Here is a 25,497-nt window from a genome sequence, read left to right as displayed (position 1 = left end):
GAAACAGTGCTCTCCAGCCACAGCTTCCTCCCAGAGAGGTCTGATAGCATCGCTGCAGTACCACTGCCATTGGTATGCTTGGCCGAGAGCGAAGTCAGGCTGAAGTGTGGTTTTATCACTGCTTAAATAGCACTGTTCTTCACTGCCTTCTACTAAAATGCTTTGTGCGAGATCAATGTAGAGATATTAAAAAAGTAAATGTGAACACAGTAAGAAAGCTGCAATATATTCTCCTGAAATCACAGGCTTGACTCATCAGAATTTCTCAAACTATATTAAGGTCAAAGCCACCAGTTCTGAGAGGGACATTAACCAGCATCAAGCCCTCAGCAATGATTTTAAAATAAAATCCCTGTTCTCAATCAACCGAAGCAGTAATCTGTAGCATCCTGCCAGGGAAAGAAAACAAACAAACGACCGACCCAAGAAACAAAATAGTCTTTAAAGAAAATAGTGAAATATTATTTCTCTTTTTTGTTTGTTTTTAAATGGATTTAAGCAACTTAATGCCTAACACTGACATCAGTTCCATGGGAATACCATGTTGTCCAACCTCAGCACTGCTCAGCAGAGTCCACTGTCCAGGCATTAAGTCAATCAAGAGTTCCAAATTCAATCCTGCAAGAAAATAAGAGCATCAGGGCTCAAGGTGTTGGTACAGTACCTACAGACTTAAGAGTTCTAATTTTCTTAGAGAAACACCAAGGCTACTTTTGAACGACTAACCTCTAAGTTAAAAGCAGACACATAAGTAAGTAGATTTCTGTCTGCTTAATTTTATCATGAGAGCCTATTCTCACTGTTCTACTTAATATAATCAGCAGCAATCAAGATCAGGGTCTGTTCACTCTAGGAACACATCAGAACCTCAATAAATTTGGGGAATAATGTCACGCAAAACGTGGAAGAACAGAGTCACTGTTACAAGGTGATGAAACATGCTCTGCAGCCAGATTTGGGGTTGTGGTACAGAAGCCTTGCTCTTCTGTGATTTCTAACCTATGTGAGCATAGTTGACTACAAAGGATAATTTTCAGGTTTTGTTCATCTGGCTGTTGTTTTGGTGAGACAAGGAATATGCAGCACAGGACAAATACAGCTTGATGACCAATGTGTTAGAAAAGACAAATCACTTGTGCTTTAAGTAAGCCCATCAGAGAGAGCAGATTCTTACAGCCAAGAAGGGCCCAAGGGGCACAAGTCTTAAAAAGACTTCAAGCTTCAAAAGACCACCAGCAGATACAAGTCTTGCAAAGGGAAAGACAAATACAGGGATCCCAAAGGGGTGACTTCAGAACAGCTAATGTTGAAATGAGCCTTTGTCACCATTCAGAGTTATAAAAGGGATGATACGGTCCTGGTCCAAGAAGACTTCCACTTACCATTCCCCCACTTCCAAGCCAAGTTCAGATTAAAAAAAAAAAAAAAAGAACATTACAACTAATTTCTTCCAAAAATAACCTTTATTGTTTTTGTCGTAAATATAAAAATGCATTGCACAATATAACAGACCTACTGAAAAGTGCTACATATCAACAGCACAACAGATGTTGTGTCATGCAACAGAACAGGAAACCTAGGCAAAGCAAAAGTACAACCTGAAGTCCTCAAATCTCCAAGTCTTTTTTTTTTTAAACAAGAATGAACTCCATTCACTTAAATACATTTAAATACAAGATTAGAAGAAAATAAACAATTTGTTCATTATGTTGTTAATTAAGAGGATTATTCCTAACTGATATCTTTTGATTCAAAATTCTATTCATGTTGGAAATGTTCAGATATAAAAGCAAATCAGGCAATGGCTAGAAAGTCTATTATATACCTGGGTGAATTTCCTTGCAATTGATCAATCTACAATTTGGTGCTACCACTTCTGCTCTAACACCAAAAATAAGCGTGAAATCCATCCAAGAATGAAACCAAAGGAAAGCTGAGGCCTTAGCTGTTGTGGAAACAGTATTGAGGTCCTATATAAGAAAGCCTTCAAAAGTACATTATCTCTGAAATGGAGGTATATAACTTGGAAAAGGAATAGGAAAACTCCTGTTATCTTACCTAATCAAAAAACCTCCAAGTCATCAAAAGCTGTCCACATTCCTCTGAGATTGGTAGGCCATAAAGCACCTAAACACTCAAATTTTGGGTGTTTTCCCTTGCAATAAAGGTGCAAAGGAACAAGGTAAAAAGAAAAGAAAGAAAAAGGTCAAAATAGTTGACTATCAACTTTATTTTAACAGTATCCTCCAGCTGGGAACATCAAGCAAAAATTATCCATTGGACATGGAACAGCTTCCAAATAATTTGGAATAATAAAGCATGTTACTGAATGTTTTTGCAGTGAAATTCCCTCTCCTGCTCTTAACTGATCTTCAGAAGTCTTAAGACTTCAAAAGCAAACAAAATGCAACCATTCCTCTCACCTCCATCATGAGAAGACAAGCATACACATGCAAAGAAAGAACATAAAAAACCCGAGGATGCAAAGTAAAGGGATGCTATTTTCAAAGACAATTTGACTGCCCTTTGACTGCTCAAGCAATTCCAGATTTAGAGATTTAAGTACCTTTATCTTTACTATTTTTTTGTCAAACTTTTTGGTGGGTGTGTCCCTGTGTACAGAAGGATACAGAAGTCAGCAAAAATGAGGCAATTTTCCATATATATATATATATATATACATACATACACACACCCATGCACAATTTTTCATGACCTCAGTTTCAGCACACAACCTCCAAAATGCCATGCAGACAACACACTCTCTTAAAACCAAGGAAATCCTTGTTCTGCCATTTCACCAAATTTTCCACGTAGCATCAAATCAGGGGTAAGAATGTAAGACTTACACCAAATGAATACAGGACCCCAAGATATTAAGGCACAGGTGGTAGCATTCTAGTAAGCTTGCCTTGAAGAAAGGCTTCCCTGGTGGTCTAGAAAAGCATGGAAAAACACAGCAATTGGATCAACTGGTATTGAGAATCCAGTTTCTGTGCAGAGATTAGTCTGTCCAGATGAAGCAAGGACTTGTCTCCATCTTTACTACTAATTTCTTCCTTATAGTTTGCTCCTGGACTTTTCCTGCTTACTCCTCCTGTTAACAGATTTATATACTTCCTTCTAAGTTTATCAGATAACAAGTTCTCTAGAACTTGTGTGTAGGGAGGGGACCCTCTAAAGTGTACCTATTAAAATAATTCAAAGTCAGAAGGCACCACCAGACAACCTCAATTTGACCTTGCATGTATCACAGGCAAGAAATATTTTATCTAGCCACACCCTCATTGAGCAAAATATGTTGGATTTGACTGAATGAGTCATATTTGCTCATAGAGGAATTCTTTGTAAGTCCAGAACCAACCACCTGAAGACAGATATGCATCATATGCAACTCTGTATAGACTATAGGCACAGTGTGTTTTGCTTGTTTAATGTACTTTGGTGATCCACAGGAAGTTAGACTGCTTAAGTCAGAGAAGAAAGTGGTACTGAGCTGTTCTGGCTTTTTGTGCTGGTTTTTTTTTGTTTGTTTGTTTAAGCTGAAATACATTATTTAGTGTCCTCAATCAGGAAAGGCAGAAAGACTAAGCAGCTTAAATACATAACAAAGCAGGAATCCAGGCAAGAATTAATACATACGTAGTCAATTCCTTTTCATATCAATCCTCAGAACTTCTAATGTGCAGAGATGAGATACACGGTAGCTTTATCCTCCTGTGTTTCCATGTGAAATGAAATCACAGCCCTCACAAAGCTAATGGGTAAGAGAAAAAAATTCTGATTTGCAACAACTGGGTGATGAAAATACACTGAATCACTGCTTCAAAGAGTTACCACATCATTTCTGGTAATTGCACTACGTGGAAACTATCTTTTCACTATTCCTTCCCTCCCTCCTACACTCTTGCCTAAGTAAGCAATCTCTGACTTGATTTTCTCCCTTTACACTTAGTTAAGATTTGTGGTCTTTTCAAAGTGACATGAGCTTTTTTTCTCCACCAGAAATTATTAAAATAAGCACTTTCCCCTCCAATTGTAACCAACTCACAGCACAATGAATGTGATGGTTTTTTCCATCCACGTGAAAACCACTAATGGGTAAAAGTTGCAGCAGTTCACTCATACTTCCCACCCTTCCCACTCCTTTAAGGTCCCTTTTGACTTTCAATTCATTCAGTGCGTTTCTAACCAGTAAGATCTAAGCTTAGAAGTCACCATACTTGCCTGGGCTTTGAGGCATGGCTGCACTGCACACTTTGCTTGTTGAGACATCATTGATACAACTGCAACCACAACTGCAGATGTGGTTAAAAACACGGTAAAAATCAGGCACAGTCACTGCCTGACAAGCAGGAGAATAATGCAAGGGAGTCACTCAGAACATGCTCATCTGAAAAGTACAGCAAAAACACAAGTAGATCTATTCCTGGACTATTTGTCTAACAAAGTGTTTTTAGAAAACTGGATACATATTTTTAATATGCAAATATGCATGTAGATATCTAGGCATCTCAGTGAGACAGCCCTGTAAAGAACTTGAGGGACACTCCCCAGCAAATCACAGTGTTAAGTGACTTCACTGGAATCAAGTTTGCAAACAGTGATAAAAATAGGAGAACCAAAGTATTGATTAAAAAATTATTCTACAGTAACTCATAAATCATTGAATGGCTTGTGTTAAAGTTCATCTAGTTCCAATATATTTTATCCAGATGCATCCAAAATAGTATTACTTATTTGATAAAATAAAATGTATGAAAGATCTGGATATGGGCCCTCCCTAGAAAAACTATTCACTAATTGCTACAACAGTCTTTATACACTGTTTTATTAAATCACCACCCCTGGAAGTCCCTTCCAGCTCCCCCACTCCACAACTCACAGTACCTCTGCTCCAGGAACAGACCCTGGGGCTAACTTTTGATGTATTCTTGTTACAGCCCTGCTCACATGTAAGAAAACTCTGCAATGAAAGCCAATAGCTGTAATATCTCAGGACAAGAAGGAAAAAACCCAGTACTCTCTATGCCTAGTACTGATCCCCAAAACCTACTGCTGTTTTTTAAGGTTCGTCTCACTAAGTGGGAAGGATTGGGCTCAATACAGTATTACTGACTCAATTTCTGAATGTGTAATATCCAAATTTTGTAGCTGCTCTTCATGTGTGCACTGCGATAGCCTGCCCAACACCTTCAGACAGCCTGTTTTTCAAACTGTCAGAAAACTACTTGGAGGAGGTACCAGGGAAACTTTGCATAGCTCCAAAATATCAGAATCAAGTAAGAAGTGGAAATACGTGGGTCACAGGATCGTTCCAAGCCAAATATGAACAATTGGACAGAATGAATATTCCAGTGTTGTCTAAGGATGAACAGTATCTCAACTGTAACAAGACTCAGCTTATCTACAGCAAAGGACAGTACTTGCAGAGTCTGCAACAGAAAAACATGATACAGTATTTCTAATTTTAAACATATCTTAAGTTTTAAAATTTATATTGAACATAACTGTCCCAAACAGACCACGCTTGGCTAAGTCCTTCAGGTTTTTCAAATAGAAGGCAAAAAGAGAGGTGAAAAAGACAAAAGAAACTAAGAACTGACTACAAGCTAGCATGGTTTGCTACAGTTTCTGAGATAACATAAAAGCCAACTTCTTAATTCTCAGAACTGAAGTTTTGCCTTTGAAGCACTATGACATTTATCTATGGATGTGTTTTACACGTGCACATTTTATGAGGAAGGCAGATGAACTCCACAGTACAGATTAAACGAATATGAAATTCATGTGTCTATCCTGACTGCAGAATCTGCAAGCCAGAACTGCTTTCTTGCACTTACTGCACATTACTTTATTGCAATGGCTATATCAGGAAAAATAATAAAAATGAACTACTTTATTTGCTAGAGAATAAAGCATGTTTTGAAGCTGATCATATGTAATGGTACGCTCATTAAAATCAAAATACACAAAACACAGCCTGAGATTTTAATTCTAGTATTTTCCACAAGTTGACATCACTGACAGATTATTCTTCTCCTTTGGTTTTTAAGATGATCCAGTTCAATTTTAATTTTTACCATTCAAGTAAAACAAATGGAACTGAACACCAGAAAACAAAATAAAAAGCGTATTTTGTTTACCAAAACTGAAAGCATTTTTCCCCCCTCTAAGGGAACATTCTTTGATGTACAAGATTTACACTTAAGAGAACTTAGCACTTGAAGCTGTTTTCCAGAAAGATGTTCGTTGCATACAGATGCACGCTGCATTGATGGAGATATATTGCTGCCTGCAGGATTGAATCCTGCTATATTTACCTGAGCTTGGTGTTCTCACTTAATGGAGTAGAGCACAGCACTGAAGAGGAATCAAGACGTTACAAACAACGTTGCATCACACTTCAACAAATCCCGAAGGCAGAGCCAGATGATTCAAACAACATCTTGATGATGGAGAGAATTCTTTCTAAAGTGCACCAACTGAAAGGAGACTCACCAGGCTGCTACACTGGCACGTTCTCCACCCTTTGTACAAATAACTCCTTTTTTTTTTGTCTTTGGTTGTTAGGTTTCACCAGCTGTTTCGTTCGTCCTGCTGACCGCCTCAGTGGCTTGCTCTGGCAGGCGTGATGGATCTGACAGAACTGAGGTGCTTACACTTAGCTGCCGAAGGCTGCTCAACACCACTATTTAAAAAAAAAAAAAAAAAGCCAGAGAAGTATGAAAAAGCCAGACTTACTGTAAACAGTTCCATGCAGGACAGCATGCAAATACTGTAAGGCTGTTATGATGATAGAATTATAAAAATACTTCTAAGAACATGCATACTTGCACATACAGTAACAATAAGTAAGATGTGTAAGAACTGTGCCCAGAGAACAAGAAATAAAGATCTACTTATTTCTTTCTACTGAAAAGGATACTTTTTGGCATTTCTGACTGAGAATGTAAACAATTCCTGATTTTTAAAGAGGTAAAGGGTAAAGAAATGAGGCCCAAACCAGTGGTCATTTTAGTGGGAAACACAAACTTCAGAAGTCTTTTCCTTCATGAGACAAATCACACTGTCAAACTTTACTCCAACTGAAGTTGAATATTTGAACTCTAAATGCAGATTGAGACTGTTTAAATTCCGGAATCTGTATTCAGCAATAATTATTTTTTCTGTTCAGCCTTAAGCAGGCAATTAAATACCTTATAGTCAAAAGTTCTTTTCACTGTTCGCTGCAACAGTAAAAAGAGACTGAAAGTCATATTGAGCATCATATGCTTCTGTCATACGCTGACTCTTGGGAAAAGGTATTACTTTTATTATATGGACTCATTTACTATGATCTTGAATTACTGCTTGATAGAAATTCACTTACTTGGCCTCAGAACAGGGAGGGAACAGTGCTGATCCAACCAGGCTATTGCAGTTTGATTCAGATCTTTAAAGCTTGTTGTCGAAACCATTCCATTGAAGGACTCAAACAATGGCTTAATAATAATGCTGAACTGCAAATCATGAAACGTTAAGGGAGACGACAAAGAAGGAGTACAAAACATTCTAAGGGAAAAAATAACACAGCTCAAACTGCAGGGAAAAATTTGAACTTCAGTTGCTAGTTCTACCAATATTAATTCATTTTTGCAAAATTCCTGTATCTGAGATCGACCTTATCTCCTGCAAACCAGCTGCATGCTAAGAATTATCAGGTTCTTCCTTTAGCTTTCTGTAGTTACTGCTTGCAAGGATGGGCTACAAGCCACCAATAACATTTCTGGCAGTAAAAGAGCAGACAGAACTCTCACCTTGTATTGTATTAACATGTGCAGAGCATCACAAAAAGCCTTTGTTGGCTGTGTTTCTCAGGCTTTCATGTGAGGTTTCCTAGAATGATCACCACTATAGTGAACTCAAAACAGTTCACTATAACACTGACATGGTAACTCATCAAGTAAATACACCTATAGTTTAGAAACGATTATCATACAACTGGCTTCTTAAAAACTCATCTGAAGGCTCAGAATCTGTGGCTTTACCCTGTTATCCCAGAAGGGATTTTCAGAATACAGTCAGCAACGTGTGAGACTGTGGCCAAACTGATCTCCACTTTGTCATACACTCCTATCTTCGTCACCGTGGCTAACAATCAAGGTAAGTCCAGCAACTGCCTGGAATACTCTAGGGGATTTACATGTGGTTATGGACTCGTACAGAGTGACTGTGTACTCTTCTGCTGATATTCTACTATTCATAAGTACTTCACCCTTGAGTTATCTCCAGTAGCTCAAGAACAGATAACTCATTTCCCTCTCATATGCAACAGAAACCGTAGTATTCTCATATTTGTAAAGAAACTGCCCTTCTCTCTCTTACAGTCATTTCACAAGGAGATTTAAAAAAAAAAAAATTACCACCACTCACCTCTCAATCTTCTAACTTTTTAGTGCACGACATTCAGAAATATGTCAGCAGTGGCTGAAGTTTCTATCCAGTTGTTGGACAACTGTCCCCTCACAGCTACAAGGAAAGGAAAAGCTGGGAAAGACTACTTAGCCTGTCAACCTTCCATTTTACCAGCTACAATAGTACTTGATACTACAAGCTCAACTACAGTTTTTGTTGTTACATTAAAATTCTGCTGATTTTTCAATAAAGTGAACTTTTGTAACTCACCTGAAACTGTTTCAGAGCTAGTGCTATTACTGCACCAAGTGACTGCAGTGAGATCTTGCTAAGAATTGTTACCTAAAAGGATGCTAAAAGGGAGAATTTGGCTTTCTAGGACTAACATAAACCAAACATCAAAAAATAAAGCATTTTCACATACTGAAAGTATTAAGTGCTATTCTTCATGCATGCACAAAGCAGGTCTTATACACTCTGATCATCTAAGATGCCAGGAAGGATAACCATCCAAGTACAAAAACACAGAATACATATAAATACAAACATACAAAGGCTTAATGAGAAGAAGGAAGGTTAATGCTTCTGCTCATTAATAACTACACTTCCACTCTGCTAATTACTAACATCCCTGAACTGACTCAAGCTAATCATATTTGATCCAAACTAGTACATTTGGATTAGCTAACCTGGTTCTGTTCCCTGCTTGTGGAAATCCACCTCTTGCATTATCATTCATCTGTAAATGAGCTGCTGGACTGGAGAAGTAAAGAGAAACTAAGTTGATTCACTGTCATAATGAAAGACAAAGAAATCTAGGGGGAAAAAAAGGGAAAAGTTGCAAGTTTTCAAAACTGCCCCAACAGTTTCAGTAACTGTCTATAATAATTTTTTTCTTTATTTAAGCAATTTTTGCAGTTCTCAATAATTCTCTGCAAAAAGTGAGAAAAAGCTAGTTAGAGAAACATGTAATTGCTCATTTCTTGGAGTATAACCACCTAATGCCTTTGTACCACATTTCTTCCAAATACTTTAAAACGAACAAATTTGCCTCACAACAACATATAAAGTATTTCCATACACAGATGTGAATGAAAGCTCTAGACATGCATTACTTTAAACAACTTGGCTGAAATCACAGCATCAGAATCCAAGTTATTGCTTCAAAACATGTTAGTACCAAACCTCAAGTTCTGCAGGTCAATATGAAAGGATACAATCCAGAACTTCCAGTTCTGGAGCGTATTATTTCTCACGTACTCTTCAAACATACACCTTATGTGGTCAAACCTCTGCCGTGTTACTGGGACACCAGTAGCAGGGAGTCGCTGTTGGCAAGAACTGAGAAGAAGAAGCTCTGAGGTCAGAATCTCCACCAGGAATGACAAACTTCTTTTACAGACTAAATTACAGCAATAGAAATGTGTGCAACCCTAGTATCTCAAACTGAGGTGGTTTCCCTCTGCATGATTCCCTACCCTGAGTTTATTTGTTACAGCCAGAGATACAGAGTTTTCCAATCGTGTTTATATTCATGCAGCAAAGCAATTTTTCAAGCTGCTACAAACTCCTTTTTACAAGCAACATAACTGAAAGCAGAGTATAACAGAACAAAGTAGTTTTTGGGATCCATTCAGAAAAAGGCACATTAGGAGTCAAGTTAAAATTTACAGACTAACTCCTGGACAGTGTTACAGAATAAAATGCTACAAAGATTCTTAAGAAACAGATCAATTTAAAATAAAACCAAACAAATTATCATACTTTTTTTTCTTTTTCTTTTTTAAGAAAGATTTTGATTTGCTGATAAGTCTAATGTAATGCCTAAGCCTAACACTTCTGTATGTGGAAGAAAACTCACTGGGGTTCTGAACATGCTTTTCAATAGCACTTAACTATCGTAAACCCACAGAGGAAGCAGGGACACCAGGAGGGTGAACTGATTTATCAGTTACATTCAGTCAGTGGCATGCTCATGATTCCAGGTCCTACATAACCAACCACGTCACTTCCAGTATAAACTGAGTGCATGAGGAAAGAAAACTGCAGCAAAGCCATCATGAAGAATAGGAGCGTTTCATCCCCCAGTGAGCCCAAGTTTTTTAAAGAATCATCACTGACTTCTCAGAACACTTCTAACTGATCTAACGCATCTTTTCTGATGCTGTCACTGTTGTGCATTCACGCTCAGAGCTTGCTGAAAATCCACAAGATTTGCTACCAATGCCCATCCCAGAACGACTTTGCTTTTTGTTTGGAAGTTGGTAGCACTTCTGTTCAATACCCATCTGTTGTTTGGCACGACATCTGAGGCAAACATCCCCTGCTGTTAGCCAAAGCAACATTCAAGCTGCTCTGCTCCATGACAGAAATCTCCCAAAATCTCACATGATGGCAGCGTTTAGCTCCTCGATTTCTTCCCGAAGGCGCCTGGTTTCCTCTTGCATCTGTGTTCTTTCCTGCTGTAGTTTAGCGATATATTCTACTGTTTTCTGGAGAGTGATTGCATGGCTGATCTAGACCAAACACAAACATAGAGCTCACTTTCTGGAACAAAGCTAGATGGATGAAGAATTTGCTTCTAACCTGTGGTAACACCCAGAAAAGCACTTCAGCACCTTTTAATTTCCTTCATCCTGCCAAAGCACACATAGGTACGCAGGAACACTTAATACTGAACTCCTCATTTATTCGACTCCCATCTGCACACTAATACAGAGAAAATGGCTGCAGAGGTTGTTTTCTTCCCCAAATCACATCTTTTCTATTCTGTTGAAAGCAATATATTCAAACCATTTATTTCATTATTGATCTTCTAGAAATGCTGGCAGTACTGAAGGATGTGCTGCACCTGCTGAAAAATTTTTTGTGCTGTTAGAAGCATTGTTCATTTCTGACAACTTAGTCTGGAAAGCCTGAAGTTGTTCAAACAGAAGGTAAAACGGGTTAGCTATCACCAAAGGAGACAAATAATGTCACAGATCTTTTTAAAATACACTTTCAGTTCTGAGGAAACAAAAACCTGTACTTCAGAAATAAACATTTCACTAAAGTCAAATTATCAAGAAAATCACTACCTTTCAAATAGGCTATAAAAATAAGCAGTGAGATTCTGATAATTTATAGCCTAAACATAGAAAATAAAACAAATGTAAACACATCCATGTGATGACAACAAGTTTTCATATTCTCCACGTTTCATGAGGCAGTGGTATTTAAGGATGTTTAGAAAGTTGCATTGCAGAGAAACCTGTGTTGACTTTAGTTCCAGTTTAGTGAATTAAGATTAACCAGCATCAGAGTAAGTTCTTAAGCTTGACAATGAGAAAGGATTTTTTTCCTTTGTAAATCTACGCACAAAAAACAAGTGACAGGGAAAAACTGAGAACATGTGAAAGGCTGGGGTATAAAGGCAAATTCTTGAAGGCAGATGGGTGATATCAGATGTCAGGAGTCCAATAGGGGTTTTCAACGTAGCCTAAAATGGTCAGACTTCTAACTGCACTCAGGAAGTAACAGACCAGCACGTGTAATAAGTTTTAGAAATTTCAGTGGACATTTTTGGACACCTGTGAATGGTAATTGCAGTTGTACAGCATTGCTCTACCATGCTCTAAGCTGTAGTTAACACAGCACGAAGCCTATGCTAACAAACTGCTCAAAGGTGTGTTTATTAGCTCAGGTCAAACATCAAGGTATATTTTGCCAGGCTCAACAGCATCTATACCTGGCTTCTTGCTGGCTCATCGTTCAGGCAGAACAAGCTCACAGTACTGACTGGACACACTTTTTTGAGTCCAGTTCTGGGGACCAGAATCCCTCCAGAATGGGTAAAAAAAAGCAGTACATCAGAAGTAAAGGTGACCTGACAATAAATGTAGTTATTATTCTATGCTGCAAATGTGACAAAATCTTCTTGTTCGAGCAACAAGAATTGTAAAAATCAGTTTTATTCTTTCCCTGTTGGCTTTAAAGCCACAGTCTCTCATCAGAGAGGACTCGATCAACATTTGAATCTGCATCAACACATGCAACATCTAAAGGGCTCTCTCACATCAACCGTAAGCCATGAATTTATCATCCTTCCCTTTCCAAGGATCTCATTTTAACCATCTTCACTGACTAACTGGCATAGTCAGTCAACAGTAGAGAGAATTCTTTTTCAGAATGGCTTTCTTAAACTCCCTATTAAACCATTAAAGCTGCAAATTTACTTACCGACTTGGAGTTGGCTGAAACCAAGCTGTTCAGGGTACTGCAGCCAATCCTGATATTAAACCTTCGTTTCTGTTCTGATGAAATACGCTTCATTCTTTGATTCTGTGTAAATAAAATTGTGCTGTTTTCTTTTACTGTTCTACTGCTACAATTACTTCTGCTATTCAAGTCCACAGTGTCATTTTTGTTGAACTGCAGCATTCATTGTCTTTCCAGTCCAAGCCATAGGATTGTAAACTTGCAAGTGGTTTAAGTGATTAAAAAGAAACATGCGGAGTATTAAATTCAATTCTAAACCTTGTAAAATTTCCTTCAAAATAAGAATTTCTTTTTAAGACTCTTAAATGTTTTTTTTTCCTTGATGTCAAATTCTATATTTTAGGCACATAATTAGCATTTTGTTTAAGTCTTTAAGTTTAGAACAATTTTTATATATATTTTTTACCTAATACATGCACAGAATGTCAATTAACATCAGTAGGTTTTCTGATTAAAAAAATAAGAAAAATCCACAATTCTGGCATACCCTGAGGATAAAGACTGTCAGGAATTAACATTTTCCTTTGTAGCATTAGTAATGGTGAAGTTGCTTCCAGCAAAACCCTTAGGCAAAAAATAAGGAGTTTTCTCCTTGAGAATGTGTTTTCTGCAGAACGAGGCTTTCCAAGTTCAGCCCATCATCATCCCAATTCACAAGTAAGGAGAGCAGTATAGTGAAGTAGTTAAGTCACTGCCCAAAACCACAGAAAGTGCAAGAAAATACAGCATAGATTTCCAATGCCCTCCAAGTTTTTGCCAACCTGGAAAAAAAATGTTACTAAGCAATACAAAACTGTTTAGCTTAACTAAGAATGCTGAGGAGCAAGGAGAGTACATCTAGAGACAAGGAAACAACACATCCTCTCTTATCTTGCAGAACAATTACTGTCAAAACGAATGCAAAGCAATTCCTGCTCACTCAAGTGTCTTCAAATAGCCATGAAGAGCCCTAACGCCCGTCACACCGCAGCGTTTTCTTTTAAGAGAACTGCTCCATCTAGTGGTCACTTCCCCACTACTGGCCTGTCCTAACAACCTGTTCCTCAGAAAAGAAAAAAAAGGAATTTTACTCCTGAAGTATTTCACAGCTCTAACTCTAGAGTTTTTGTAGATGCTTCTCTGTAGAGCTGCAAAAGCATCACTGAAGACATGTTAACTCACTCAACAGGTCAAGAACTCATCCTTCAGCAATGGCTAAAGCTGAAGAGCTCCAACAGACAACGGCAAAAAGCCAGTTTATAAAACTAAACGTGACACCTCTGACCAAATAAAATGAGTTGCAGCATAAGGCTCCTGCGAGCCAGAGCAGGAACCTGCTCTCATGTCCGTAAGGACCTGCAGAGGTACAGTTAAGTCTGGCCTCTCTGATGAGGCATCTCTGAGGAATGGAGTAGATTAAAGTTCAACATCCTAAATTGAACAGAGCAGCACAGATGGAACGCAAGCTAAGCCCTCAAGCACAAGTATTCCACTTTCCTGAAGCAAAGCTTCAGTCCACAGTCAGATACCAGGGGAAAAAAGCGACTAACAAAAGCAAAGAAAAGCACCTGAAAGGAAAGAACACACACCTTAAGTGCAGCCAATGGAGAATCAGTGGCAAGTTTTCCTGAGCAGCTGTTCTGAGGAGACTGTGGACTGGGGCTCTGCTCTGAGGTGCAGGGAGAAGCCTGGCCAGAATTCTGACAGTCTCGGCCTTCATAAAAGAAGAAAGACAAGTCATTAACAAACAATATTCTGTAGCAAATACAACTGCTGTGAAGATTCTATTTGGAACACAACTAAAATGCAGCAGACATTTAAGTTATGTTCATTGATATAGCAGCCAGATGCTACACATGGTAGAAAATGCCAAGATTTCTGGAAAAGCTTAGTATTCCAGGGCACAAGGCTAATGACATCCTGAATAGCAATACATTATACTCCTTTTATATCCACACAAATACACACACAATCAAAAGCACACAGGATCTAATTCCACTATGATGCTAGACTCCCCCATTTGAAGCCATAATGGCCAGGGACACAAGAGTAATACTTAAGCAATCTACCACCAAAACCAGCATACCTATCTAAATCTGGCCCAGATGCTGCTCTGTCAACATGCACGCAAGAGGAGTCCTTATGCCTACCTACCATTAACGATCGTGTCTGAGAGTATCCAATCAAAATTATACTGAACAATAAACCTATTCAGCACTTTCTATACCAATGCCCTTCAAATGAGTTTAATTAGTCCTTTGTGAATACAATGGAACATAATTTCAGAAAGGAATCATTTACAGAAAGCACAAAGTCACAGTTTGTGGGAACACTGCACACTAGTTTAAGAAAAAATTGTCAACAGTTGGATGCAACTGAAACAGGAGGGTAGGAGGGCCCAAAAAGCTTTTCCTTCAAGAAGTATCCTGGAATCTTCAAGGCCCAATTACACCTTACCTAATCAATGGAAATACCAGCACATGCAGGGGAGAGAGGATGCTTACAAATTTCTAACTTACTAGGTGTAGGTGAGGGAACTTGTGAACTGCTACTGTGGGAAGAGATTTGCTCTCCTTTCACCAGCACATCCTGGACTACATTAGTAGAGAAGAGGTGTGAGACCGTGGACTGGCTCTGTTGGCTACTTGACGCTTGCTGTGCTGGACCAACCAGAATGTTACTGCGGAACTCTGTCACCCCAGGAGGCTGGGAGCAGCATGGAGGGGAAAAAAAGAAAAAAAAAAGAAAAAGGGAGAGAAAGAAGGAGAAAATGAGAAGGAAAGAAGAAGCATATATTATCTTGTCTTTGGCTAAAAGTAACAAATTAATACACCACTAACAGTCTGATGACACGAAACTGATACTTTAGGGAACTGTCAGGCACTGAAGCCAGACTTCTGGCAGGAAACCAGCATCCCTTCAGAACTTAATGCAGTATTGCAACACAGCAACAGCACAACATACTAAAATCTAGTTCCATCTTTCTGTATACAACATACTGGAAAACCCACTCAAACTTTAGGCATACTTTCCAACTTGAAAACAGAAAGGCAAGTACCCCAGGTTCTTTCTACCTTCTGCATGATCAATGAAAAGCAGAAACCATCCCCACTAGGAGTACAGTGTATGAGTTTCAATTTGTAATCATATGGTGAGACAGAGGCTGTGAAAACTAGATGGTACTTTCAGGTCCACAAAATGCTTCAAATAAAAATAAGCAAACATAATGCAGACTGCACACATGCTGGTAACAGTTGAAAATTGGTGGATTAGTTGCCCCCTTGAGCTCACTATGGCTCTAACAGCTTACAAAAACTGACCTTAAGAAAACCAAACATTTTTAAAATTCTCCTTACTCTGGCAATTCCAGCTGGTGCAATTGCAACATTAGACTGAGACATGGCAGGCGTCAAAATCCCCTCTCTTTTTAAAGGTGTGGGAGTTACAATCACAGCTCTGGACTGTCCCTGAAAGGCAGCTGAAGAACACAATTAAATTAGAATAGTTAACGGAAAAAAAAAAGGAAGGTGATTATTATGTATGAAATTATGAAAATATTGGGCACCGAACAGGGGGAACAGGCACTTATACTGTACTATTTCACTGCCTTATAAAGTGCCATCAGTTTTCTGATAATCTCAGTTCCATAAGTCCATTCTTCCTTGTCCGTATATTAAATTCTCTTCCTCACCACTTCGCTCTGCTAACATCTTTCACTACCTGGTTTTACAGCTGCTTTATATGAGACAACCAAATGTGACTGCAAATCATCAAATTTCCAGAGAAACTGTTAAAGGACCAAGAATTCTACATGGTTATAAAGCTAGAGCTAATTGTAAACAGCAGCAGCTGTCTCCACAATGAAAGTTTAAAAAAAAATCTCAAAGATCATCATCTCTATAGGAAGCTTGCACCTATGACAGGAATTAGAATCCTCGCCCTAGATAAGGTAGGTTGTTTTTTGTCTGGTTTTTTTTTTTTTTCCTTTCTAGCAGTTAGGGTCTCAGTTTAACCAGTGTAGATGTATGTTAATGCCGACATTGGTTTTGCACAGACTTTACAGAGAACACAACTAACTATCCTATATTATCACTAAGGGAAGAATCACGCAAAAACAATGCTTCTGCATGCTTTTTGAGAAAACTAAAGCCAAACTTACTGAATATCCCTCTAGCCTGTGTATTTGTTTCAGCTCACTTGCTCAGAATATTTACACTGAAGTGGAGACAACAATTCTTTCCCATGCAAAACTGTTTGCCTGATGAGATAATCTTATTTGAGTCATTATTTCACAAGACAGTAAGCAAAACACATCCCTTTCTAGATATTATAATGCAGTTCATTTTACAGTCATGAGATTATTTGTTTGTCCTGAACACATTGACACCTCAGTTATAAGTACTGATGTCTACATCGCTGTCAAAAATAAAGCTTCAGTCTTTACAAAAAGTTTTGACTTTGAGCTCTGAGCTTGGTGTCCCAGCAGTTTAGGAGCACTGTGATCTCTGAACACACGTTGCTGCTAGGAATAAAAAACACCAATGGCTTTAAAACTACAAGAGAAACCAAACTGTTAGTTGTGGTGGTCCAGAAGAAAGTGAAGTAGTATTGGGAAAGCACACAAGGGGTGAGGAACCAAATGCACTGCATATACTAGGAACAAAGGCTTTCTGACTGCTAGAGTTGTTCACGATGCTTTACTATGTAAGTAACATCTTGGCTGCTGTAAATACATAGGCTTGTGCTTAATAAGCACTACAGATAGAAATGTTGCCAGGAACACCTGCTCAGTGACAAGCCCTGGCTGACATACCTTCAACTTCGTAAAGCCTATTTAAGGATACTCCTCATAGGAGGGTTTTTCTTGGATTGTTGTTGCACGTTCCAGGCAGCTGAGGTCACCTGGATCCCAGCCAGCACAAGTTTGAAAACAGAGTGCAGTAATTCCAAGACAAAGTTTACTGCCTGTCCTGCTCTTCTCTTGAACTTTCCCACAAGAAGAACCACAGACAAAACCTTCTCTGCTCACACGTTATTCTTGCCCTTGTGAAATTCTACTGTCTCCAAATCACACCCAAGGTGAATTGGTTCTCCTCACCCCAGTCCTGCTAAGCATTGATGATTTATGGAATGATTTGTGGGCACATATCCATCTTCCATCTGAACCAACACTGCAGTCCACTTCAACAACTGCTCTCTAGCTGAACTCTGTCTCAAAGAGTTTCAGGCAGGCTGAGATGAGCATCAGAATATGTTCAAAGCGTTACTAAGGTACATATGTCAGCACTGTAGTGTTGTAGGGCATGATGGCGCAAAAACAGGCACGGTGACTTGTCCAGGGCAACCAGCTGAGCCAATGACAGACCTGCCATTCCCCATCTCACACAGTCCCCTGCCACACTACTGTGCGGCCAAATGTTTTGAAGGAGAGCTAAGAACAGTATTAAGTATCAAAAACAAGGTTTCAGTAGCGTAAGAGTTATGCAGAGCTCTGGTCAACCCACGTGCTGATGCACCTACGTAACCCAGCAGAAATTTTACAAAGGAGACGCAATCCCAGGGCTGAAAACCTCCCCATGCATGACCTTTTTGACAAGTCAGCTCTGCACACACAACCAAACTGCTTCCAATTCTCCCAGTCCAGAGCCCCCCACTGTAGTATAGCCACATGCCAGTAGTCTGGATGATCTCTTGCACACCCTCAGGAAGCTGTATTTTCAATCATTATGTAAACCAAGAAAAACAAGAATTTGTTCCCCTCCTGCCAGTTCCACTCAAAAAAGAATGTCACCCACTGTTTTTTCTCACCTGGGGTGATGAAGGCATTCTTTAATACTAAGGACACTGTTTCAGGCTTCGGAGCAGACGCTATTTTTTGTGACTGTTTGGGCCTTGTCCCAGCACTAGCCAGGGGAACAGCTTTGGGGAGTGCAAATGTCAGTTGGGACTGCAGCTGAGGCCGGGGCTGTCCCTGCAGGACAGTAGTCTGGAAAGCCAGGTTACAAGGCACTCCTGCTCCTGGCTGCTGTGTTGCCAGGACAAGGTTCTGGCTCTGGCTGAAGGTGGTGGCAGGGGCATTGTGTGTCAGCGTTGCAGAAGCTGTGTGGGTGATAACTGTAGATTCACAGAGGCCAAACTTTTGGGTTTCCGGTGCTGCAAAAGCAGATGGTGGAGAGTTTAAGCTAGTATTCAGAGGCACTGCTGGCAACGGGGACTGGTGCTGTTGTGTTGCAGGTTGAAGCAGTGGCAAAGGTGTCTGAAACACTGGCAAAAAAGTCTGTGGGCCACTCAGAGACGAGTCAGGAGCAAAGTCTGCTGGCTGGATGAAAGATCCCCCACTTCTAATGCTGGAACACTGGTCAGTGCCAACATCAGGAATGACAGGAGAAGTTACTGAGGAAGCAATCAGTCCATCGCTGATGTTCCCAGATGGAAGCGTGTTGGGCAGTGAACCCGACGGCAGGACAGGAGACTGACAGAAAAGAAGAAAAAGGTATGGGTTCAGATGTGACCCCTTCAAGCTAAAAATCTTTTTGCTCATGTGTAAGTCATAGATGTCTGCAATGAGGCTGTTTTAAATGCTGAGAATGCTTACCTGAGAAGAATGACTGCTGCTGTCTGTTGTAGTTGAACTGACAGCAGACACAGAAGGGAAATAAGCACTGGAACGACTAGGTGTGAATAAATCTGAAATATAAGAAGTCATCTATTACTTTTTTTCCTCTAATATTTATGGTCCAGCACCACACCATGAAATATTAGAATTTCCAGGAATAGCAATATTATTTAGCAAGGAATGAAACCATGAGATTTTTACTTTATCCAGCCAACTGAGCAATCCATTGTTGTCTTCTAGAAAAGCTCATCTCTTCAGGGCAGACCTCAGTTCTCATTCAAGCTGAGGATGAGGCAAAAAAAATTAACATACTGTTCATAGTTCACCTGTATGTAGATACTCAAGAGCTGATTCTCAGTGCAGTCCCACGAAACTCAGTGATCTGATGCAAGCTGAACAGAGGCCCAGCAAACAGATGTCACTTTTGACTTCCATGTTTTGTTTACCTTTCACTTAAATCCCTTCTTTCTGAAGAGAGTAGATATCTGCAACATTTATCTTCTGTTTAACACTAGTTCTTAAACTAATTAAACACTAGTTCTTAAATCACTGCAATTTTTAAGAAATTAATTGACTATATGTCAAATTCTTACCCTGAAAAGGCTCAAAAGTGTCCATGAAATCAAAATTTGGCTGGAGAGGTATAAGCCCTGGTTGAATCATGTCAGCATTTCCTAAGTGCGCTGGAAAATTCAAGAAAGACAGAGATCAGCTTTGTATCCCTTGAGCAGTAACTCACACAGTAGGAATACGGCACTTGCTAGAGCACCGAGACATGCTCCACAGCCAGACTTGGTCAGGAATTTTACAGAAAAAAAAATACTGCAAAACAAATGGAGCATCTGCCTTCTTTCAAAATTACTTCACAGTTCTAATAATGGACAATCAGGGAATTAAACTTTCAATTAGTAAAAAGGAGAAGTGAAACTCTCAAGGTTCTCACTAACAGCTGAGGATTGGCTAGCATGGATACCTCACAGGCTTGTTGCTCCCAAACCTCCTGCCCTGGCCCTGCTGCACAACACACAAACTCACTGGGGATCACAACTTGAACAATAATATCTTAAAATAAGCCATTATCCATTTTGCTTAAAGTACACTTCATGTAAACTACAGTGGGTCTGAAGTTGCTCAGCTCAAACACCTACACAGCAAGGACAACGCACCATGGACATCTGCTGTCTTATCAGTGATTCAGAGCCTTCAGTCAGCAAGTGGTCAACAGAAACGCACTGCTCTTGGGATTGTTTGTACAGGGGATGTGACTCTCACTTTTTCTAAAGGACACATGAAAGGATTTGGAAGCTAGAAAAAAAAAGTATTCCCTTAAAAGTACACACAACTGCTTTAAATAACAACGCCTTAAATCACCACAGAAATTAAATACTGCTCTTTAGGGATTTATTCAGAACAACGTTAGAGGGCAACACTAGGAAAAGTGAAAAAAAACACTAAGAAATGATATTTGGATGATTAACTGGGATTCAATAACCTACAAACTATTAAATAGCTACATTCTCTGACTTATTTTAATCTGTCAAAGTAAGATACAATTTCTTAAGCAAGACTAGAAAAGCAACAAACAAGATTTCTCCTAGAGGTTCCCACTGCACAATCAACACAGCTAACAGCCAACAAATACCTATCTCTCTGGGATTTGGCCAGGAGACCAACTGATGTGAAGACAGTGTGGAGAACAGGGTGTCGGTGAACTCAGACATAAGCATATCCGCATCCAAGAGGCTGCCCTCCTCCATAGGGACAGGAGTTTCTCTACCATATCTTCTTTTTTGCCAGAGAACCACATCATCATCCTGCCAAAGAAAAAGAAAAGTCAGGCTGCCTAGACAATGCTAAAGCATTCAGCTGCAGAAATATAAGAATGACTGTCACTTTTCAAACTTTTAAGAGTCATTCAAATGGGCTGAAACAGATCAGTGGTACTTCAAACAATACTTCAGCTCACAGATTTGAACAACAAAACGCTTCTACAGAAGTTAGCCCATGTGCTAACAGCATGGGAGAAATTTTTGCCCCAAAAACAGGTGCAGACTAGTAATACATAAGACCAAATAACTGCAGCAATATTTTCTAATTTCACTGAGTGTATGTATGTATTTGCAGCTATACCTTGCATAAAGATTTAAAATAACACACATAGCAAAAACTCAAAGCAAATAATTCCTATCTTGAAGCATAATTAAATCTGAAATTTACTTAATCTAACTTCATGTAAAGTACCTGTATAAACTTGTGGGTATTTTTACCCTGTGAAAAATACAACATAATGTGATTTTGCTTAATCTTCCTTCATTACAGACTAAGGCCAACTATTTTATTTTTTTTTGCTGCAGACTAGAAACATAGTCAGCTTCTTGTGGCTGAGTCAGCATGCAGCACTAACAACGCCAAAATACCATGGTGGTACATTGGAGCTCACTGCCAAAACACCTGAGAGTTTTGTGAAGCTGGGACAGATCCAGATTTATGTTCAACTCCAAAAAGAAAAGAAAAAAAAATCAGAATAATACTTCTGATCATTTTATATGCCTAGAACAGATTTGATGGCTTTATAAAAAATTTTGTTTTCATGCTAATTTATAGTACTGTTGCTCTTCTAAATATCTTGCCATTTTTAGGATCCTGGCATGTTATTTGCCAGTGTTGTGACAGCAGGAAGATCAACAATGTACTGCACACATCCTCTCACATCCAGTTACACAAGCAAGGAAGTAGTGCCAGTTATGACTCAGTAACAAGATGAAATAGCATGCCAGTTCTCCAGGAGATTGATCTCTCTGCACATCCAAAACTGCTTCTCATTTGTTCTGTCACAGCACTTTAAATTCAACCTCTCTTCTATCCAATTTAAACTAGAAATCTTACATTGCTCTTCATGGTGTAGAAGCATTAAGCTGTCTGACCTTAATTAAGACTTCAGCAGGATGCTTGTCTTTAGATTTTAATCTGTACAAGCTACTGCATGTTACTTATTGCAGCTTCTACAAGCATAAGTGCAGCCACTTTTCTCTGGTATCACTTACCCTGACCAAACTTGACAGATCTTCATCTTTATGTTTCTGTAACTGCAAATGGAGAACAAAACAGATCTTAAAGTCAGAATACATCCCACATATACCAGTAGAAGACCCGACTGCAAAATTTGCAATGTCCTCTCATGCACAATTAGTCACTGCACAATCATTTTTTATTTAGTGGGATTATTGAGTAGAGTACACCTTAGAGTACCTTAAAGTACTCACGTAATCTCTGCTTTAAGTATTACTGCATGCTAGCAAAAGGGACATCAAAACTCAAAAAGCAACAACATACTACTTAACTATGCTAGATTAACTGTGAAACGAACAGACCCTTTTCTTGAAGTATGTTCTCCACTTGTGGTATTCCCTGATGACAATTTCAATCCTCCGTTTCCAGTACTTTCCTTCTGTTGCAATGGCCTGAGAACACAGATACAAACACATACCATGAATTACACAGAATCACATAATGGTTGAATGTTTAATAAGTTTCCAAGCAAGTATTCAGGAAGAAAAAACATAAAGAAATCCCCTTAATTTTGTTTGAGCTCATGTATCAGCAGCCCAGTTGTCCCAGAGCATATCTGACAGCAGTAGTTTATTGTGAGGAAGATGAAACAAGAGAAGGGTATAGCATTTGTAAATTATACGACAGTTTTACAGTACAGAGAGCTACATCTACTGCCACATCAATGGCCCCACTGATCTTCTACAAGGAGCCAAAGGGCAACTGTTTGTTTCCATTTTGTGCAGAAGCATGACAATGGAGGTACACAAACACACATTCACTCTTTTTGTGAAGTTACCTTGACAGATTAAAATAAGTTCTCTCGTCTTGAAATTACACTTCATCAACTGAAGATACAGAAAACTCTCATAGGGTCACATAAATTCAGTTCCAAAAACAGCTATCACTGAATAGTCAGAAGAGAGCAGTTAACCATTCAAACTGCACTTCACCAAACTAGAACACAGACACAATAGAGACTTTTGGATGTTCCCTGATCACCTCAACAGGAAAAAAACTATGAAACATGGGTTCAACAACACACTTTCTTCATGTTAATGGTTCCTTTTAAAAAAATAAAGACAATGGAGCACAGAACTACTAAGCTGCTTTCCTATCTAGTGGAGTAGAAAACATAGTATAATCTCTAGAGCTCATTAGTCCTTTTCTCAGCTGGTACATACCTCTGGCCGACGATGTTCATCTACATCAACAGAGCCATCCAGGGGAGTCACAAAATGGCACACTGGATTCTTGCGCTTCTCGAGGTCTGAAACAGGAATGAAAATCCAAGCGCTCAAGAAATGTGGGCTCTACAGGGAGCCCTGTTACCACAACAGAAACATGTGGGGGAAAAAAAAAATATTGCCGGGGCTCCTCCCAACAGCCAAGAGGAAATGAAGAGATTTCATGGATATCCCTGAGAGCACTGATCCAAAGATAGAGCCACAACAGCTATCCTCACATCGCAGATTTCTGAGCTTTTCATTAAGCAGTAATTTCCAATCTCTCTTGCTTCTTGCATGTGTCGCTCTGAAAATATTTTATAGCAACTGACACAGCCCAATTTAATACTTACACTGCATGTACCATGCCCTCCAGATGGCGTTATTGAGACGGATTTTATCTCTCCACTGAAGTTTCAAGCCTTTAAAATTTTTCCATTTTGGAGAAACTAGCTTCCCACTAAAACAAAACAGAAAGCAAAATCATTCTGATTTCAGTTTATCTCTTGCTGCTGCTATCAAGACGAAATGTCCCCCAAAAACTGCCAACAGGAAGACGCATAAGCAACCATGATTGGCTCATGACAACTTTTGCCTTATGCTGTCCAATGCTTACTGATCTACACACCAGAGAGCAGTTTTCAAGACTTCACATTCTTATCTCCCTGCTAACAACTGTCACAACAGGTTTTGCAAGCATTTCAGGATTGCAACTCATTTCACCCCTACACATTTTTCCTCTTGCTAGTGTTCAGTCTTCCCAAATTTCAGCCTATGACTTCCATTAACTGACAATAAGAGTACTTGAAACTAAAATTTTGCAGGTTTGGCTGTATTATAGTTTTATCTGGCTTGGATTTTGCCAGGGAGCTGGATGAAGTCAACACAAGTTCATTCCTGCAGTTCCATTTGATTTTCTGGAATGGTAATACTGGAAAGAATGAATGAAATACCAGTTTCTGCCCAAGAGAAACCACCACCCACCACCTCTATAGTGCTGATAAACACAGCTGAGCAAGCTGGCACACTGATTCACCATCAGCCTAGAAATAGTAACGTTTCTCCAAGGAAGGGGAAGATTGGAAAGAGAAATAGCTGATGTATGAATAGCCTTAGGGTTGGAGGAGAAGAAAAAGGAAGAAACAACACAAACATGACAAACACCAACTTCCCAGCCCTTACAACACCTTCATGAATCATTAATCCATGCTATTGACAGATCAGAGGAAGTAGGAAATACTCCAAATGTAGTTATTCAAAACACAAATTAAAGTACATGTGCTGCTCCTCTCCCAGGTTCCCCCCTCTCATTTTCTGTGATCTGTGAGTTTGGGGCAGACAGCAGATCCATCCATTCATTCAGAGCCCCTTCTCATTCTGTTTTCAAGCTCTCTGCAAGTCTGCTGTTGCTCTTCCTGTTGAATAATCCCCCCATCTCCGCAAGCTGTCTCACCACCTCCCCAGCACTCCAAGCACAATCAGCTCCGTCCCAAAACTTCAAGTCTCTTGGCTTAGCATTTCTTTCAAATCTAGGCTAAGACATGGCTTCTCCATTTCTCATGTGCACATTTACAGTTCAGAAAGAAGTCATTAACACGCTGACACATCACTAACACTGACAAAATGCCCACACACCTTTGACTAAGAAGTCTGTCAACTTAATGTTCATCTCAGTTGCTGCATGTGTCTGGACAGTCTGCCAAAGCAACAAAACTGGTAATGTTCATTTGGCAAAACAAGAACAAATGCTTTCCTTTAGAATAATAAAAAAATAAAAATCCCTGAAAGGAACTGTGAAGAATATACAAGAGATCATTACACCTTCAAGGAGCCAATTAAAACTGGAATTTAAACACAAATAGTTTAAAATGTTCTCTATTACATTCTTCCAAAATACTAAACAAAAAGTAGAGCATCAAAAGAAGGAAGTGATTAAGAACCTATTCTCAAAATAATTATTATTTTTAGTTCCCA

General features: G+C 39.2%; 1 protein-coding gene across 1 annotated transcript in view; it reads right to left on the bottom strand.

Annotated features, from left to right (window-relative positions):
- Window positions 1-1,444: 1,444 nt before the first annotated feature.
- MLXIP (MLX interacting protein) overlaps window positions 1,445-25,497 on the bottom strand; it is a 28,653-nt gene continuing 4,600 nt past the window's right edge. The window contains exons 2-17 of the mRNA XM_010720134.2: window positions 23,877-23,983; window positions 23,482-23,567; window positions 22,621-22,710; window positions 22,294-22,335; window positions 20,892-21,063; window positions 19,843-19,932; window positions 19,229-19,320; window positions 18,442-19,105; window positions 15,990-16,111; window positions 15,153-15,339; window positions 14,223-14,347; window positions 12,616-12,717; window positions 10,786-10,913; window positions 9,615-9,738; window positions 7,373-7,502; window positions 1,445-6,691 (exon numbers count right to left, since the gene is read on the bottom strand). Coding sequence (XP_010718436.1) covers window positions 6,570-6,691; window positions 7,373-7,502; window positions 9,615-9,738; window positions 10,786-10,913; window positions 12,616-12,717; window positions 14,223-14,347; window positions 15,153-15,339; window positions 15,990-16,111; window positions 18,442-19,105; window positions 19,229-19,320; window positions 19,843-19,932; window positions 20,892-21,063; window positions 22,294-22,335; window positions 22,621-22,710; window positions 23,482-23,567; window positions 23,877-23,983 — 2,383 coding nt within the window. The 3' untranslated portion in view covers window positions 1,445-6,569. The remainder of the gene's footprint in view (window positions 6,692-7,372; window positions 7,503-9,614; window positions 9,739-10,785; window positions 10,914-12,615; window positions 12,718-14,222; window positions 14,348-15,152; window positions 15,340-15,989; window positions 16,112-18,441; window positions 19,106-19,228; window positions 19,321-19,842; window positions 19,933-20,891; window positions 21,064-22,293; window positions 22,336-22,620; window positions 22,711-23,481; window positions 23,568-23,876; window positions 23,984-25,497) is intronic.

Source organism: Meleagris gallopavo, chromosome 17 (assembly GCF_000146605.3).
Source record: "Meleagris gallopavo isolate NT-WF06-2002-E0010 breed Aviagen turkey brand Nicholas breeding stock chromosome 17, Turkey_5.1, whole genome shotgun sequence".
In the NCBI taxonomy this organism is placed as follows: Eukaryota; Metazoa; Chordata; class Aves; order Galliformes; family Phasianidae; genus Meleagris; species Meleagris gallopavo.
This window is presented reverse-complemented; position numbering and strand designations above follow the sequence as displayed.